The following is a 19021-nucleotide window of genomic DNA, read 5'->3' as shown; positions in this document are numbered from 1 at the left end:
AGTTGATCAACAATCATGGTTTCTATATCATTTGACTCTTCAATAGAAATCCCAACATGCTGCAACTTTGTATTCAAGGATCGTGATATTTTTTCATTCACACGAGTATCTTCAATTTTTTCTCCGTAATTCTTCATTTAATTTACAACAGAGGAAACTCTCGTGAAGTAATCCGAGACTGATTCCGTATCTTTCATATATAAAGACTCAAATTCACCACGTAGGGTTTGTAATCGTACCTTTTTTACTTTGTCAACACCTATAAAATTGTTCTGCAGAATCTCCCAGGTCTCCTTCGCTTTTCTCGCTAGTGCAATTTTTTCAAACATGCCTTCATCTAAGCCCATGTGTATAATAAACAAAACTTGTTGATCTTGTTTTTAAGCCTTTACAAGAGCGTTTTTCTGAGTCTGATTTAAAACGCCTTCATTCTCTGATTCATCATAACCTTTTTCAACAATTTCCCATGATTCATCATAACCTTTTTCAACAATTTCTCATGCCTCCTGTGATCCAAGCAAAACTTTCATTCGGATACACTTGTGGCCGTTGTTTTCTTTTGTAAGTTTTGGAATGCTAAGAAAATTACTCATTTTAATTTGATGATGGTTATGATACCAATTTCTGGTGTTTAAGTATAATACTTTAGTATAGGTTTAGTATAAGAGACATGGAACAGAACAAGGAATCAAATAAACTGAATTTTTTCTATATTTCTCTCATTATTGTTCTATCTTTATCCTCCTTTTAAGGAGGAGAATACAAACCAACAGGGATGAATATTAGAGATACATCTTCTCATATACATGAATCATACTTAATACATTCCTAAATTTCAAGAGATTAGTTTACCCACCAGACTTGGTGTTTTTAAGTATTAATTTTATAATTAAATTGTTTAATTTTCATATTGAATTGGTATTTTTTGTATTAACTTTAAAATTACCACAAATTTAATTCGAAACTATTTTTTTTAATTTTTCGTGTCTTGAATAATACAATAAAATTTTCAGATTTGAGATCATCCTTTATAAAGAAAAGGTCGGCAAAGATAAATTATTATTAATGAGTAAAATCAAATATATATGCAGTCAGAAAATTCAGGTGATAATATTTTTGCGATAGAGGATTTTATTAGAAATATACACTCGAAATATTCACGTGATAAAATTTTCGAAATGGAGGTTTTTTTATTGGAATTTAACGTAATATTTTTGCAAATATATATCAAATATTTGTATCCTTGCAATAAAAAATTCAGGATAAAAAAAATAATTGTATTTTTCTATTTTACACATCAGAGAAAATTTAAATTAAAGGATTAATAAAGGATTTTAAAAGAGTTCTACTTTTAAGAATAATAACAGAAGTCTTCTAATTAGGCTGTCCGAAATAGTATAGGATGATGATTTAATAAACGAATAACAGTCTAACAACAAATAGCTCAAATCTGATTGGTCCACGTAGTCGAATATGACATGTTGGGGCGTCATTTAAAATTCTAAACATAATAGTAAAATTAGTACCTCGTACCCTATATAAGCTGCCTTTGTTGCATGTCTGGTTTCATCAAATACAAAAATCGATAGAGAACGAAAAAATTTAAAACAATATCAGTTCTTTAAATTTACGTTCGAAGCTTGAAGCTATGGGAGTTTCTTCTAGGATGAGCCGTTCCTTAATCATTGTCCTGGGAATTGTTTTACTAGGTTTGTACAATTATATTTTTAGTTAAAACTTGCTACTCGATCTTAGAAAGCTGCTCCATGACAATCGATTCTTGTCAACCATCATCGAACAAAATATCAGCGGATAGATGGTTGTAACGATCGATTGTTACGTTGTGCCCATTATCTCATAGCACTACACTTAATCATTGGTTATACTGATTTTTAACTAAAAAACGAGATTCGATAAAAATTAAATTTTGAAGTTTAGTTGAGGCTGTAGGCTAGGGTAGTTCTCTTTGTTCCAATGTAGTAATGCATGTGTGTTATGTTATGTGTTCATGTTCTTGCATAAAACTAATGATGTTGTTATTCTCTTGAACAGGAAGCTTGTTTACATGTTGTGTTGCGAAACAAGAATCTGCGAAACTAGGGAGAGTGATTGGGATTGATCTGGGAACAACTTATTCGTGTGTTGGTGTTTACAAAAATAATAAAGTTGAGATTATAGCCAATGATCAAGGTAATCGGATTACCCCGTCTTGGGTAGGCTTCACGGATGGTGAACGATTAATTGGCGAGGCAGCGAAGAATCAAGCAGCAGCTAATTCCGAGAGGACTATCTTTGATGTCAAAAGACTCATCGGAAGACAGTAAGATTTTGTTTCACGCTGTGTTCTTGTTGTTGAAGGTCGTATTGCTTCCCCTCAGGGCCGGCCCTGTTTAAGGATAAGAATTGTGACTGATGTTTATTGTATGAAATTTTGTAGGTTTGATGACAAAGATGTTCAGAGAGACAGGAAGCTTGTTCCTTACAACATTGTTAATAAGGATGGAAAGCCTTATATACAGGTCAAGGTGAAGGATGGAGAGACCAAGGTGTTCAGTCCAGAGGAAATTAGCGCGATGGTTTTGACAAAGATGAAGGAGACGGCGGAAGCATTCCTGGGGGAGAAGGTCAAGAATGCTGTTATTACTGTTCCTGGTATGAAGTTTTCTTCAGCATTCTTTTTGGTTTTTTGTTACATAAGAATGTTGGTGTACTAATGTGCTTGATGATGTGAAAACTGCAGCTTATTTTAACGACGCCCAGCGACAGGCTACCAAGGATGCTGGAACTATAGCTGGTCTGAATGTTGTGAGGATCATCAACGAGCCAACTGCGGCTGCTATTGCCTATGGATTGGACAAGAAGGGTAGCGAGAAGAACATCCTTGTGTTTGACCTTGGTGGAGGGACATTTGATGTCAGTATCTTGACAATTGATAATGGTGTTTTTGAGGTTCTTGCCACTAGTGGTGACACTCATCTTGGAGGTAATAATCTACAACTCAGTTTTGTTTGTTCTCTGATTGTATCTTATTTTGTTATCTATTCTTGATGGCGCTCTCTTAGTAGAGTATGTTTGAAGGGTGCTAATCCCCAACAATCGTGTGTTATATAACTCATATCTAACACACTGCTCCAGAACCCTTAGATCATTATTTTAAGGACTCAGATCCACGGAAGACTAAAAAAAATTCCTTAAATCTGGACCTTGAAATATAAATCCGACGCCCCTCAAGTAGTATGTTAGATAAAGCTTAAACAACACACGATTGCCAGGAACAGGACCCATGTTTGAATTGTATAATTAGTTGAATGGAAGATCATGTTTTCTTATGCATTATGCAGGTGAAGATTTTGATCAGAGAATTATGGAGTACTTCATTAAGTTGATCAATAAAAAGTACAATAAGGATATCAGCAAGGACAACAGAGCTCTTGGAAAACTGAGGAAGGAAGCTGAGCGCGCCAAGAGAGCTTTGAGCAACCAGCATCAAGTCCGAGTAGAGATTGAGTCGCTCTTTGATGGCGTGGATTTCTCAGAACCACTAACTCGTGCTCGCTTTGAGGAGATGAACAGTGATCTATTCCGAAAGACAATGGGGCCTGTGAAGAAGGCTATGAAGGACGCTAATCTGGAGAAACATCAAATTGATGAAATTGTTCTTGTCGGTGGAAGCACCAGAATTCCCAAAGTCCAAGAGCTTCTGAGTGATTATTTCGATGGAAAGGAGCTCAGTAAAGGTGTGAACCCTGACGAGGCTGTAGCTTTCGGTGCTACTGTACAAGCAGGGATCTTAAGCGGAGAAGGTGGCGATGAAACAAAAGGTATCTCTTCTGTTCTTCCAAAATATTAAGATTATGTTATTACCAGGGACTTCAGATTGAAACTAACAATTTTTACATATCAATCAGGTTTGCTAGTAATAGATGCAACCCCTCTGACACTTGGCATTGAGACTGTTGGCGGTGTGATGACTAAGTTAGTTCCCAGAAACACTGCAATACCAACCAAAAAGTCGCAAACTTTTACTACTTACCAGGATCAGCAGACTACTGTCTCCATCAAGGTACTATAATCTTCCTACACGAGCTTTATCATATCAAGTGCTGCTTACTTATGAAAGCTATAATCTCGTTTAAAAGAGATATTGTTCTAACTTAAGCTTTAATCTTTCGCAGGTGTATGAGGGTGAAAGGAGTCTTACAAAAGATTGTAGGCTGCTTGGGACATTTGATCTAACTGGAATACCTCCAGCTCCAAGGTATCTACTTGAACATTTATATCGAAACTTTAATCAGTAATTGATCTGTAGCCTCTTAGATTCCAATAACTTCCTTACAATTTTTTTTTCTTTTTGCAGAGGAACTCCTCAAATAGAAGTCACATTTGAAGTTGATGAAAACAGCATTCTAAACATAAGGGCAGAAGACAAGGCCTCAGGAAAAACACAAAAGATCACAATCACCAATGACAAAGGTCATCTGAGTCAGGAGGAGATTGAACGTATGGTCCAAGAGGCTGATGAGTTTGCGGAGGAAGACAAGAAGGCTAAAGAAAAAATCGAGGCCAGGAACCACCTGGAGACGTACGTATATAACATGAAGAATCAGATCAATGACAAGGACAAGCTTTCAGAGAAATCGGAGTCGGAAGAAAAGGAAAAGATTGAGGAAGCTGTTAAGGAGGCTCTTGAGTGGTTGGATGATAATCAGAATGTCGAAAAAGAAGATTACGATGAAAAACTCAAGGAAGTGGAAGCTGTTTGCAACCCAATTATTAAAGATGTTTATCAAAGATCTGGTGCAACAACAGCAGCCGAAGATGATGATGATGATGATTCACATGATGAGCTCTAGTTTAGTTACTAACCTTAGGATATGTTAAAAATCTTTCTTCTCAGTGTTGTACTGTTTATTCTTTTCTCATATGCGTTTTCTCTTCACATTAGAACAACATAAATTCTTTAACTACTTCCTCAGTATTTCAGAGAAATTTATACAGTTTCTAATATTTACATTATTAGAACTCTGCTGCTTCTGTTTATCATGAAAAATGTAATCTAAGCACCCTTCCATTAAAGACTGATAATCAATTGTTGAACCAAATAAAACTAACAGATATATTGAATAGAGAAAAAGATGAGAATGTCTAAAACTGTTACTCAACTTCACATTGCTTACATTTTTTTTAATAATAGTTAAACTCACGTACACGTCAGGAGTCGAATCTTCGGCGACCTCAACCACATTCCTTAAGGTTAACAAACTCAACTAACTATACTAGAAAGCAATGAATAAATTTCAGCAGGGACTCTTTTGAAAGGCCCTTTCCAACTAAACTTACCAATCTAGTATAATTGGTTGATCTTTCAATTTAAATCCCACCCTGAATTGTTGTAGTTGCAATAATTTGTTATTAGTTCTAACTACCCATTAATTGCCTAACACAATGTTACAACTGCGACTACCCTAGTAAAATCAGCATTTGATGGTGTTACATTGCAATAGTATTCTATCTGCAACTGTTACTGCTTGAGAACTGATCATATCATTTTTAATGCGAGTTCCAGTTTTTTGAGGACTTAATTATTTGTAATATCCACAATGATAGACTAAGGTAAGTCTTGCAGATAACGTTCACTGAATTACAACATTACGAATACAAAGACACTGCATAACAGTAAAAAAAATGTTTCGAAATTTTAGGATTTCTGGTCTCGGATTTGCTTGAGCTCTTCAATCAACACCATCAAATTCTTGTGAGAAGATCCACCTACTTGAACAGCCTTCTTGGCCAACTCTCCAAGCTCTTTTATTTTCCTCCTCATCTCCTTCACCATTTCATCCTCACCGTCCATCAACTTCCTCAAAGCCTTCTCTATTTTCTCTCTTCTGATAATTTTCTTACCACAATCAACCCATAAGTTCCAATCCTCTACACCAACTTCCACTCCAATCCCATACACCTGCGTTAACATTTTCTCAAGATAAAAATGTTCAGCATACAATGGCCATGTTGCAATTGGTACCCCACAACTCACTGATTCAATCACCGAGTTGCCACCACAATGACTCAAAAACCCACCTACTGATGGATGGTCTAAGATCAAAACTTGTGGAGCCCATCCTTTGATGATCAGGCCCCTCTTGGTTTTGATCACATTTTGATTAAAATCGGACGGTATCCATTTAATCATGTCCTCATCTTTCTCGTCATCCTTACCGAGTACCGCCCATATAAAATCGTAGCCACACGATTCTAGCGCACACGCTATTTCCATGAGCTGCGTATCAGGGAATTTGCATGCACTACCAAAACAAACATAAATCACCGAGTTGGGTGCTTTCTTATTGAGCCAACTCAGGCACTCAGTTTCAGCGATGACAGTTTTATGCACTCTATTTGCCTTGTCATTGCTGCTCGACTGTGTCAAAGATGTTGGGCCGACGTGAAATATTTTGATTTTTCCTCCCATAATATCTTTATAGAAAGCAGTGTATTCCGACTCGAACTCGGAAAAGTTATTAACAACGATTCCGTAACTCTTCAACTCGGCCTCTCTCCACTGTTCCATCAGCTGAGTGTACCCGTTTGGTGTTCGTACATAGTCCGGAAGTTGTGCCCGCGTCATCGTAATCTTATGAGGGAGATTCGGAATAACAAAAGGTTCGTAATCCGATTCAACACTATGATGCGGTGAATCGGGTTCACGAACAGCGTTTTTCAGCGTCTGTGCAAAGATGAACGTCGCATGAAACACGATCCTTGGAACGCCGATTTTAAGAGCAAAATCGGCAGTCCATGGAAAAAACATATCGGAAATAATAACATCAGGAGGGCTGGATAGCATGAAACTTTCGAGATCCGCTTGAAGTAGAGTCACAGCGGTGTAAAGTTTAGTGGCAGTGGGAATGTCGGTGGCAGATAAAAAGTTTTCGAGGCCATCCGGAAGGCCAACTTGTTTAGCAGGGAAGGAAAATGTTTGGATGCGGAAATTGGGTGAGTTGCTTATTTTTGTAAGAGAAGCAGCATTGTGAGGAGTGGTAAGTATGGTGACGTTTTGGGCAGCGGAGGAGAAGAGTTGGCCGATTTCAGAAAGCGGAATCATGTGGCCGGGGGAGAGGAAGGGGAGCATGTATATCTCTAGAGGACGTGAGTTGCTCATTTTACTCGGCGGTTAGATACTAGGAGAAAGAGAGTAGGAGGGGATATAACAGTTTTGTGCAGTTTGAGGATATATAAGTAGTACCCAGCTTCAGCAAGTGGATTAGACGCACTTCGCAATAATTATACAAGGACAAAGGTCATTAAGACACCAACGTAATATAATTATACCAAGGACAAAGGTCATTAAGACACCAACGTGATTAGTTAGTCATGGCGAGGGTGCCCTTGAAGTTTGAGCTGCCATTATTATGCACATTGAAAACCTAAACCTTCCTGGTTTGTTATCTCATCTCAAGAGTCAAGATTCTTCACCTCGCGAGTCTCACGCTAGCCGTTACACATCTAGGAATTAAAGTATACATTTGTCACTTTAGGCAGCTTCATACACACAAGGTGGTCATCTTCGGTGTATTTATGACTACCAAAATATTTTGCAATAGACACTACAGTACACAATATTATGACTGAACTAAACTTATTCATTCAAGTTGGCACTAAATATTAATTTATTGGACCATTTGATAAGAAATGCAGCACTCTTGTCAAAAAAAACTATACACTAAAAAATTTTCAAACCAACCATCTCTACTTTGAAATAAAAGTGTGGCTTCAAGGTGCTAATTCTGATTCAACCATTCCAAGTCATTCTGACTACTATAAGCTGGTATGCAGATGTTAGATGCGACAGGTTCATTGGTTTAACTAAATATAGCTTGCTTTGGAAAACAATGAGAGGAACGGACAGGTAAATTACCTGCACCTACTAATAATCATTGGTAGATCGAGAACTAAATATCTACCTGACTTAATATACAAACATACATATATATGGGGAAACAGGTAGGTAAAAAATAATAATTTTAGAAAAGATGCAAAAAAAACTTGGCAAAAAGAAAAGGAAAATCAAGACAAGGGTCTTAGGCTGGTAAAGTTGGCAGGTCTGCAATCGCAAGAACACATGCTTCTGGATTCTTTCACCACTCGTTGTGACCTCCGAGTATGGAGCTTGATATTTACCAGCTTACCTGACAACTATCACAACACAAGTAAAAAAGAAAACTGGATTAGATGACAGTTTTAAAACATCTTATCATCACTAGAACGGATTATTCTATTATATATACTGCAAGCATATAGAATTATATATGCACATACATGTACTTGTGATAAGATGTACTCTCTCCGTCCCTTTCAATTATTTACATTTTTTAGAGAGTTTCCGACACGCATTTTAAGGTGCATATAAAGTATAGTTCTGTAATTTTTTTTTACAATTTTGCTTTTCTGAATAAAAATTAAAACATTTAACTTTTATTCAGAAAAAAAAAATTGTAAAAATAAGTTACATAACTATATTTTTTATGCACCTTAAAATGCGTGTCGGACACTTTCTCAGAAATGTAAACAATTGGAAGGGACTGGGGAGTATAAGACTTTGCACTTATTAATAAGATTTTAGGCTGCATAGGATATCACACTACTGGGGAGATTAAAACAAGTTAACAACGTCAAGTGTCATGACGTAATTTTAAAACATAAGGCAAAAAAGTTTCAATGTTGTACAAGACTAAGAGACACTCATTTATTCATTTGTAAAATTTGTTAACTTAAAATGGCTTAATTCATATGGTTAGAAGTCTGGTGGAAGTAAAACTACAAGAGCAATAATTTTAACTCAAAATGCCACACCCAGAGAAAGAGCTAGGATTTGATAACCAAGGGACCGAATTTTATAACTCATAATTTACTGAGAAAAATTTATAACCTTTAAAATTCATTAAAATAATCTAAGTATTCTCATATTCTGAGAGGTAAAAAAATTGAATATTACAAACTTTTACCATATAATTATGAAATATAAAAAAAATGCAGCAGAAACAAATTACAGATATTCGCTACCTCCATCCCCTGCCACAACTAAAAAGCCAACCACTTTCCATTTTGGGCAAAGAATTAAAAGTAAAACAATGCTTAGAAATATTAATCTTTGCCTAACTTAAAATGATACATTGAAGTAGCCTGAGTAGAATCAACTCTACTCTAGCATCATTGTTTGGCCAAGATAAGTATTGTAAATTAAAATGTGTTTAAAAGGTAAGTATACTATAGTGATTAATGAAAATTATGAAACTGAACTAGCCGTCTGTGTATAGTGATGCAAATAATGTGTAAAGTGCCAAACTCTTTGGACAGGAAAATAAGAGTTAAATCACAGATTAAAGAGAACTAAGGTAAGATGAGAACAAACCATTCTCCAGGCCAAGTCTTCTGGGCCCAATGGTTGAGCTGGATGAGAATATAAAAAATGCCTCGAGTACTGGAAAAGAAAAAGATAATAATAAATCAATAAAACCCCAGAGACTTTTAATAAAACTAAGGTAGATTAATTTCTGGAGAAAAAAGGAAAGTTTAAAAATCAAAGCCCTCATAAACAAGAAAAGGAAAAAAAATCTGAAGCAACTCTACGAATTCTTTAACTCGATACTAATTTATATTAAAGAAAAAGATCACGGATGTTGTTCCAATCCAAATTATCGCTGAAACAAAATGCATTGCAGCTGGAACATATAGCCACAATTACTATTGATAGCACTTACCTTTGCCAAGTTCATTCGCATTTCTTTGAGTTGAGCAGCACTAAAACTTCTAAGATAAGTTAGAAGCCACCCTGGTTGCACGGCATCGTTCGAAGAAACAAATACGGCTATCTGCATTTAGTGACCAGAGTGAATACCTGGGGTAATAACAAAGCTCAACTGCTCAAGTCAAGTGCCAGGATAGAGAAAGAGAGGAGAAGAGCAGCAACAGCATACCTTCCGATAATCAAGTATGCCTTCGAAAGGAAGTTCCAGTTCATCACTTATGATAACAGGGATGCATCCACTGACTATTGCATCAAATAATCTAGCAGATGATGGAGTATCACCGGCTGGACTTAGGCAAAAAACAGACCTGATCACCGACAAAAAACCAAGTCACATCCTGAGAGCACAAGAAGATGAAGTCGTATCTACATGTACAGTTAATTCATAAGTGATCCCATCAAAAGAGGACTATACTTGCTGATACTATGTGCATTACAATTTACAGGTCCTACGCACATCAGGATGACTTGCGAAGAGCAAAAAATTGTATAAATATAAGTTCCCAAAATAAAAAATGCATGGTGAAGTAGCATTCAGAAATGGGTTATCACTTACCCGCGCATACCATGCTGTGCTGCTGCTTTCCCTACCTCTCCTGCAGTTCCTTCCTCAATCACAACATTCTCAGCACGATTTAGTTCTGCAACAAGCTTGGCACGTATCTTACCTCCCTGAAAGATTAAGATTACACATTAGGCAACTGCTACTTAGAAAGTCAGAAGAATCTTAAATCAAGAATCAGCAACTAGAGGTACACAAATGATAATTTAGAGGAAAAACACCAATACCTAGCCGTTTATGACACATCATCAGGGTCCATAAGGGAATAAATACAAAAAAGTAAAAACGGTACAATTATTTGGTTAATGGAGATTTTGTTGGCTAACAATCAGCTACACAAGGGACACTTAATAGAATCCTCCTCTCAAGTTGTCTTCTGTGTAACACTTTAAACTACTTCCAGTATAATATCTCCTAAAAATTTACAATCCTAGCAATACTTAACTTATACTATCTTCCCCAGTAAAATCATCAGTTAAGTTGTCAATTTTATGCTACTGAACATAAAAAAGATCATAGAAACTAGAGAGTATCATTGATTATTAGCAACAACAAAAAAAGAACGAAAGTATCATAATTCATAACCATATCTTTTGCAAACTAAGTGTTCGGATTCATAAGAACCCATTGAGTTTAATAGCACGTTACTCAATTCCTAGCAATGGACAAAGGATTTTGTTGATTATTCTAAGAGGTCCATCACATATTTTAAAATGAAATAACTAAACAGTTTGCAAGACCATCTTTCTTGATGTCCAAGACGGGAGAGATTCAAATTCGACACAAAAACATGCATACTGTAAGTAATGGATGCATTTAGCAGTTATAGATGTAAACAATATTTAAAAGAAAATTGATCTGACTGCACGGTCACGAATTAATGTTTTCTGAATTGTTGCCAATAAACTCTCTTTATCATAACCCTAAACATACATCATAGTACATTAGCTTACTATTTATTACTTCTTAACAATTAAATTTTCACCCTTTTTCTAATAATCAATGTAGCTCCAATTTATATTTCATAGATATAATTTAGTACTTATCACCCGATGGCGTCAAACATTACTTCAACCTCACCCCTTACAAAGATGTTCTACAGGCTTACAGCATGTTAAGATTGTAGATAATTCTAATTTTAAATATTTAAAGAAAGATGTTCTACAGGCTTACATCATGTTTAGATTGTAGATAATCCTAATTTTATATTTTTAAGGAAATTTTCTCACAAGAGAAAATATAAAGGTATTGATCTGAACGATCAAAAGGCAATCAAATTTTGGGAGAAAAAACAGAACATCTTACAGCATTTCTTTTAAGCCTCCCACGAAAGTATAGGAGTGTGCTTCTCTTCGATTCCATTTCTGATAAACATTTGGCATCACATAAATCGAGATTGGCAACATAAGGAAGTATAAGGTCCTTTTCAAGCGAAACTTGTCCAGGCTTGTACCTGACAGTTAAGTGCATTAATATATAAAAATCGAAACATACATTAATATATCCAGTCTTTACAGTTGAGCTAGCTACTGACCAATTACCGGTGGAGTCCATGTCTGGTAGCAGCCAAATAGCATTCTTCATATATTTGCGAACAGACTTGAAAGACCAAGGATGGTGAACTGGAAGTATGTGATCTCTACCTCCAGACCGATTCCACGCTGGCTGGTCTGTTACCCATTTCAAAGCTTCCTACATTTTAAATTCACATTTTAAACAGAGAAAAAGCAGTACTAAAAGGTTTTTGAAAAATTGTCATTCAAACACTTTTCGGTGTACTTGAAACAAATTTATAACATAACATTAATCTAATAATTCACAAGTACCAATGTACTAGCTATGAAAATCAATGGAAGATTCATTATTGTACAGTAATCTTCATGGGGACGACAAATATGCTATTTGATTTTTATAGCAGGATAGTCCCTGAGACCCTAATGGGGAACGAAAGTGAAGAGTTTACATATATGATATTTATCTGTGTATATACATTTAAGAGCTTGATGGCCCTGACCTCCGGTAACAACACTGAGGTTAAGAGTTAAGACACCAGACATAGATAATACCATCTGCTGTTGGTAAAATCCTTGTGGTAGTGGGGGTTCTATGGTCCATTCACCCAAGTTTATCGTTATTCTTGTTTTAATTCAATAAATTGTTCTTTTACAAGTTGTCCTGCATTGCATGTCTTCCCAACACGGCAGACTCTTTTTTCTACAAAGTACAAACTAAAGAAGTACCTAGATCATAACTCTTGCAACTAGTGAAACCCTTAAACCCTTTCCAATCAATTCCAGTAAAGAATTCGTAAGCACGGATTTCTAAACCTTACACCTTTCAACGATTAGCATCCTATTTCCGGAACCAAAGCAAACTTTATGCATACAAGCTATCAAAAGTTGTTTATGGGAATAGGGAGGACAACCCTAGCAGCAATCCTCACATGTAATTCTCAAAATTAGAACTAACAAACTAAATAATCAATGTAATTCTTAATAAATAATCTGCTTAAATTACAAAATCCAATCCCCTATCCGTAAAAAATCATAACAATCTTAACTTAATAAAATTGAAATCAAAATCTAAAGGATAACCTTCCCTAATGTATTATCCACTATAATAAAATCAATATAATTATAATCTTCTATGTATTAGGCTCCCGAAGCCTGTAGTATGTTTTGTTAGGCCTTTTCAATGGCTGTCCTGCATCCGGTTGTCGGTTATGTGTTTCCTGCCTCCATGGGTGCAATATAAATAGTATGTACGTATGATTGAAACAGTATTACAATAAGATTCTACGTAAACGCAGGGTACCAAAATATGACACAGTATAGAGCCCAGTAAATAGCTCATAATTCATAAATTTCATAATGTCTATTCACGGGACCATTTACATTTTGTATAGAAGGTAAAATGTTATGATCCATGTAGCAGATATTAATATTAAAGCAAGTGAACACAAAAAATTGATAAATATAAGATTTAGATAAGCCTTCGAGAGGCACTCACACCCTATAAAGGGACTTGCATTGCTGTTTCTCCAACAAGAAGTAACTGATTGTTGTGAAGAAAGGAATGTAAAACAGATCCGCATCCTCCTGCCTATAAACCCTAACAACATTCTTTAAAAGCCTTTGTGATTCCGGAGCAATCAGATCTGCCCACAACCAGTAGTCAATAGAATGCTGCATCCAAATAAAAACCCCCAAGTTACCAAATCAAAGCTCCCAACACCAAACAGTAAACAAGCCTGAACTCGTAAAACTGAAGTATATATATATATATATCACAAACAAAACATGATTCAGTTAAACCAAATCATCTATACTTCCAAACAAAATAGTAAATCATTTCATCAATTGCATATCAAATATAACCAATATCATTTCAAAACCTTTTAAACTAATCTACTAACCGTAAATAAAATTTCAAACAGTCCCATAAAGTTTCTAACAATTATTTCTTCAAAACAAAGGAAACTTACTCAAAATCCGACTTACTAAAACACACACAAATAAGACCATATTATCATCCAACATATAATTAATATTTACAGAACACTACTTTACAAACTTGTTCAACGAGTCTAGTTACACTAAATAAAAGCAGCTTGAACTAAAAATGCAACTAAACTAACTCCACTGGCACGCAAACAAAATGCGAGAAATCAATTAAACTAAGACATTCAGAAAATTCCACATACACACAGCACAAGCAACATTAGTTTAACAACCTGTTCGATAAGTCGATGGACAGGACTACCATTAGAAGTCAAATTAACCGTCTCCTTATACGTACTCCAAAACAATTCAAGCATATCATACGTAAACTTATTCGGCATTTCGTAAACATAAACTCTAACAACCGAATTAACCGAATGCTCATATAGTGTCTCCATCTCTCTTCTCCACATCATGTCATCTAATTTTCTCACATCGCTTTCGGTAGCTTGACTTTTAACGGAATCGTCTCGAGATCGGTGAGGTTTGGAGGAGAGGAATTTGTGGAGAGAGGAGAGAAAGGAGTAGTCGACGTTAGGGTTGAGAGAGAGAGATTGAGAGAGATTTGGGAGAGATTTGGGGGAGGAGAAGGGAGAGAAGAAGATGAAGAGGAGAGAGATGGAGAGGAGAGAGAGAGTGGAGATTAGGATTTGAGATCTGAATCTAGGGTTTCCGTACGTTCTTCCACCTGCCATTTTTGAGTGTCTGTGAGCTGATTCAAGGGAGCTTATACTGGTTTTACAGTGTTTTTTCCTCAAAACAGATCTTATTTTTCACCTTACACCTGAATCAGTAAGTGGTAAAATTTACCTTCTTTCTTAATTCAGTTTTTACTGCAGTAATTCTGCTGTTGTAAAAAAAACAAGATAAATGAACTCTTCAGGAGCAATTATAACCGCATATAATTTAATTGTTTCGATTTTGATAGCAATTGAGACGCCGTGAGTATTTAAATTTTCGTAATTGATCAATTCCTATTTAAAAAAATCAAATAAATCTTGCAATAACAGACAGGACAGTTGATCAGCATGGTACTGAGATTTTATTGTTTAACTTTATACAATTTAGAAGAGGGAGAATCTATTGATCAGATTAATCTAGCAGTACTACAGCATTTTCTCAACTGATTACATGCTCAAGTACAAACTTGAATTATTGAAATGCGGAGAAACTATGTAGAAACAAAGGCAGCAGTAAACGAGGCAGGAACAAAACAAACAACGCTCGGCCTGCATTCAGGTTTATGAGGATTAATTATTGATCTCCATAAGCACACAATCTACATGTCTGAAGCAAAACCTCAGCAGTTCTTTGAAGTTCTAAAAACTGTCTGTGCACAAAACTTATAAACTAATAAGATCATCTTTTGGCGAATCCTTATTTGCAATATGCCCTGTTCCAGATGTGCCATTAGCATTCTTGCCAAAGATCATTTCATCTAGATCGTCCATCACAACATCATTGTTCTTTCCTTGAGAACCGCCTGTAGAACTGGATGACTTCCTAACAAGTGCAACTTCCTTGCCTTCTCGGGGTGATTCATCTGGCTCGGCTGCAATAGGTATCATAGCATGTTCTGGTACTATTGGAACTATTGCGTTGTGTACCTTTATGTCTTCAAACTTGGATATGACAGTTTGGATTTCATCATTTATGCTCAAGGCTTCAAAGAGCAAGGCCTCATCGTCCCCAGCCGACTCAATGATTCTTTGGACAGTATTTTGGGACTGATGGCACTGCTGCACAAGTGTAATTGTCAAGTCACCCTGCCAATACAATTTAAAATCATGAGTGTCTGAACTCTGAATCGTCCAATAAAGGGGAAACAAAATTTTCAGATTCCTTTTTCCTTTCTTTATTAGCCACACAACAGTTTTTAGCAGTATTGGTTCTACTTATCAATACAGTATTCATATAAAAATGTTATACTTGGTGTTCAAATGCAAGGTGTGGGAGTTGGGCCAAAATGCTTCCATGCAGGTGTGGATTTATCCTATCTCTTGACTCAAAGTGAAGAGTAAATAACATCATTAGTTCCTTCTGAAGAAACTAACTTTATACTGCTGTTGCAACTTGCAACAAGTGAAGCAAGAATTAAGGTAAATGCAGGATGCTAGTTAAAGACTGAAGATTAATGTTTAAAAATAATTAAAATGAACTACAACACTTAGGTTGGGTGGAACACGGAAGGCAGTAATCTTATAACATTTAGGTTGGAAAGATTTCAACAAGTAGGTTTCAAAAAATGTTTTATCTTGTCAAACTAAGAGGCAAGATAGAGTTGAGTTGAGAGGCACTTGCTCCCGCCCTAGAGTAAATAATTGCCAAGAGGTCAGGCATACACCGTGACAGGTTTATCTTTTAAGCCTATTAGCGCTTCTATGTATAGTGGAACCAAATCAATAGTGCATATGACATTGATCACTCACACACTCAAGTGCCCAGGTCTGTGTGCATGAGTTTAGACTTCAGAGAGGAATACTGGTGATCTTAGAAATTATAAAAATACTTAGCCAAACCGTAAAACACATGCTTATGTGCATGCTTCTCGAGGCCAACAGCAAGGCAAGGCACCAAAGGACATCCTAGATGCAAAGGCGAAAAGGCCGTCGCGTCGCCCAAGCGAGCAGTCTTGTCCAAACCAAGGGAGAGATCCTAAGAGTCTATGAGGCGAGTATGGAAAACCCGCTATTCACAATGAAAATAATTTATATAATATATATAGACTATTATTTATGTTGCCCAGAGGACATAATACTATTATATACACATAATGCAAGTCTAATTAGGCCAGTTTACTATAAATAATATATGTATTATAACTATAAAAAAACATATGTAAGTAAATTGTCATTAAAAAAGACTTAGTGAAGAAAGTTATGTTAACTATGAGGCGTGACAACTGAATAAAAGATGGAATTTAAGAATTAATCGCCACTAATGAAGAATCACCTAAATAAATAAACATACAATGAATCCTATATAGTTAATACCCACATATAACTAAGTAAATAGATATATTAATATCTCTACAACAAATACATATAAATTATGTTTTATGTTTGTTTCCATCAGAAACCCACTAAAAACAAAGACCTCTAGGGTGATATTACTTTAAGCCGCACAATGTATAATTAGAGTTAATATGTAATTATGTTATAATATTTTTATTTAAAACGCAACTATACATTCACATTTGACCACAACAAGCTTCATATAACTATTACAAATTCAGAAGATTGGGGATAAGTACCAGTACAAGGTCCACGAGAAATACTCATATATTAAACTCAAGTCAATTAAAGAATCTAATATGAAAACTTTTTCATTGACAAACCACCATAAATTCTATTGAGGCCATCAAAGAAGACAGAAATATGATTATGTAATTAGCTTAATGAGTAACTTAACAGAGACAGCGAAATATCAGTGCATAATACTATTATTGGCAAAGATAAAACGTCTAAGAAAATACCCGATAAATTATTTTGTCATATAATGACTATCAATCTCAATTAGAAGATCTAACTGAAATACATATATCATAATATACCTGTAAAACATCTTGCTCCGATGAAGAGGACAAAACCGTTGTAAGAAGTTCAATGCTGTTTCTTGCAACATCAAAGACTTCTTTTGTTTGCTCGGGAGAGAAGCTTATCACAGAAACCTCGCTATGAATTTGTTGTGCCAAACTTGCATTTGGCTCCGGTGCTGTGGTTGAACGAGGAGGGGTGAATATAGGAGCCAAACTCTCACCATCATGGCCAGGAAAACGTATACCTCTAGACCTCAAGCTCTAAAATAAATTAAGGCCCAAAATAAGAACATGTTCACAAGGTAATAACTTAGGATAATAAAACAAAGGAAAGAGTAATCAATCATAATCTCCGCTATGTAATATACCTTGTATGTCTCTTCATAAACAGGCAAGTACCGAAGCTCATCCGAAGACTACCCCCACGCTTCAATCAAAATCAAAGCCTTATTCCGATTATTAACAACAGTCTGAGGATCATCAATCATCTTCACCATCTCATCAAGCACTCTCTCCGCCGCAATTTCCGAAAACGCTTTCTCGCAATTCTTCGCAACAGTCTCAAGCAAAACTAAAGCCAAATACTGAACCCTAGGAACCTTCAACATGATCCGTTTCTTAATGGCCCTAATCAATTCAATGCTACTAATCCTATCGTGATTAATCATATCGCAAAGCTCGAGATTCGTACTCCAATCAGGCTCATCTAACGTATCCGCAGTCGCTTCCTCCGAACCCTGAAAAAACTCCCTCATTTTAAAACTAACCGAGCTCACTCCTTCACTAATTTTCTGTCCAACCTCAGAACCTCCTATCATTAACCTCTCCCCAAACGCATTAACTTTTTCCATCAAATTATCACTCATTTTCGAAAACCTACACCTCTAACAAAATCAACCAACAATCATTAACTTATTACAAAGCCTCAACAACACACACACACTTAAGAATGAACCTAATCGATTAATATAATATTTCTAACAATTGAAATTAATTTGGCTAAACAAGAATCAACAACTTAAATATGAATTTGTAAATATATGATCAGATCAGAAAATTAGATATATAAATCACAATAAATTGGAGTTGTATAAAAATGATAAATACCTGTAAATTGAAGTAAATTAATGAAAGGAATTGCGATGATACGAAGCGAGAGCGAGAGAAGGAAACTTTCCAAGTTTGTTAGATTACACATCCCACTTTAGTTTTAAGTTCGGTGTAACTTTGCGGTTTGAAGGATATTCGATGAAATGATTGTATTTTACACCTTTTCAATATATTTTTTAAATAAAAACATGTTCAAGTGTAAAAAAATTAAATAAAAAATTTGAAAATAGAAAACACGGTTTACTGTATTTTTCAAATTATAACTAAAGTTTAAAATATTCTGAATTTTTGCCAAATTATAACATGTCAGGTGGGCATTGAGCAACTTACTTAACAATAATATAGGCTCACCCGTATACATATGCTTTCATAAATTAAAAAAAAAAAACTCTTTCATAAATTGTAAAACAATTTAGGAAAATTTAGGAAAAAAAGGTTTTGGGTACCTTTTCTTCTTTAACTGGTAAAATAGTTTATTAATTAAAAAAATAATTTTTTCACGC

At 35.5% G+C, this 19021-nt stretch overlaps 3 protein-coding genes and 1 pseudogene across 3 annotated transcripts; 1 reads left to right on the top strand and 3 right to left on the bottom strand.

The window, feature by feature from the left end:
* Positions 1-1574: 1574 nt before the first annotated feature.
* On the top strand, positions 1575-5022 carry LOC141721471 (luminal-binding protein 5-like). Its single transcript, XM_074524406.1, has 8 exons — positions 1575-1709; positions 2053-2320; positions 2438-2652; positions 2741-2983; positions 3342-3821; positions 3909-4063; positions 4176-4258; positions 4358-5022. Exons 1-8 carry the CDS (start codon positions 1649-1651, stop codon positions 4851-4853), a joined length of 2001 nt encoding a protein of 666 aa, XP_074380507.1. The 5' UTR covers positions 1575-1648; the 3' UTR covers positions 4854-5022.
* Positions 5023-5543: 521 nt separating this feature from the next.
* Positions 5544-7629, bottom strand: LOC141721470 (soyasapogenol B glucuronide galactosyltransferase-like). The gene has a single exon (XM_074524405.1). The coding sequence runs from the start codon at positions 7160-7162 to the stop codon at positions 5699-5701; it is 1464 nt and encodes a 487-aa protein (XP_074380506.1). The 5' UTR covers positions 7163-7629; the 3' UTR covers positions 5544-5698.
* A 264-nt stretch (positions 7630-7893) lies between these two features.
* Positions 7894-14617, bottom strand: LOC141721469 (putative arabinosyltransferase ARAD1). Its single transcript, XM_074524404.1, has 9 exons — positions 14104-14617; positions 13382-13555; positions 11905-12062; positions 11676-11823; positions 10365-10480; positions 9978-10116; positions 9762-9872; positions 9413-9481; positions 7894-8196 (listed from the first exon to the last, which is right to left on the bottom strand). Exons 1-9 carry the CDS (start codon positions 14563-14565, stop codon positions 8068-8070), a joined length of 1506 nt encoding a protein of 501 aa, XP_074380505.1. The 5' UTR covers positions 14566-14617; the 3' UTR covers positions 7894-8067.
* A 245-nt stretch (positions 14618-14862) lies between these two features.
* Positions 14863-18634, bottom strand: LOC141721468 (TOM1-like protein 1; annotated as a pseudogene).
* Between the last annotated feature and the right edge of the window lie 387 nt (positions 18635-19021).

This window comes from Apium graveolens, chromosome 4 (assembly GCF_009905375.1).
Source record: "Apium graveolens cultivar Ventura chromosome 4, ASM990537v1, whole genome shotgun sequence".
In the NCBI taxonomy this organism is placed as follows: domain Eukaryota; kingdom Viridiplantae; phylum Streptophyta; class Magnoliopsida; order Apiales; family Apiaceae; genus Apium; species Apium graveolens.
Note: the sequence above shows the minus strand (reverse complement) of the source record. Positions and strands in the feature narration are given on the sequence as shown.

What these genes read in the sequence shown, in the direction of transcription:
- LOC141721470 (XM_074524405.1), bottom strand. Translation starts at nt 7,162, where the DNA reads ATGAGCAACTCACGTCCTCTAGAGATATACATGCTCCCCTTCCTCTCC.
- LOC141721471 (XM_074524406.1), top strand. Translation starts at nt 1,649, where the DNA reads ATGGGAGTTTCTTCTAGGATGAGCCGTTCCTTAATCATTGTCCTGGGA. An exon ending in AAAAGACTCATCGGAAGACA is followed by an intron (nt 2,321 to 2,437) that starts GTAAGATTTTGT and finishes GAAATTTTGTAG; the next exon opens with GTTTGATGACAAAGATGTTC. An exon ending in AGACTACTGTCTCCATCAAG is followed by an intron (nt 4,064 to 4,175) that starts GTACTATAATCT and finishes AATCTTTCGCAG; the next exon opens with GTGTATGAGGGTGAAAGGAG.
- LOC141721469 (XM_074524404.1), bottom strand. Translation starts at nt 14,565, where the DNA reads ATGGCAGGTGGAAGAACGTACGGAAACCCTAGATTCAGATCTCAAATC. An exon ending in ATGGACTCCACCGGTAATTG is followed by an intron (nt 11,824 to 11,904) that starts GTCAGTAGCTAG and finishes CTTAACTGTCAG; the next exon opens with GTACAAGCCTGGACAAGTTT. An exon ending in GGAGGCTTAAAAGAAATGCT is followed by an intron (nt 10,481 to 11,675) that starts GTAAGATGTTCT and finishes TTAATCTTTCAG; the next exon opens with GGAGGTAAGATACGTGCCAA.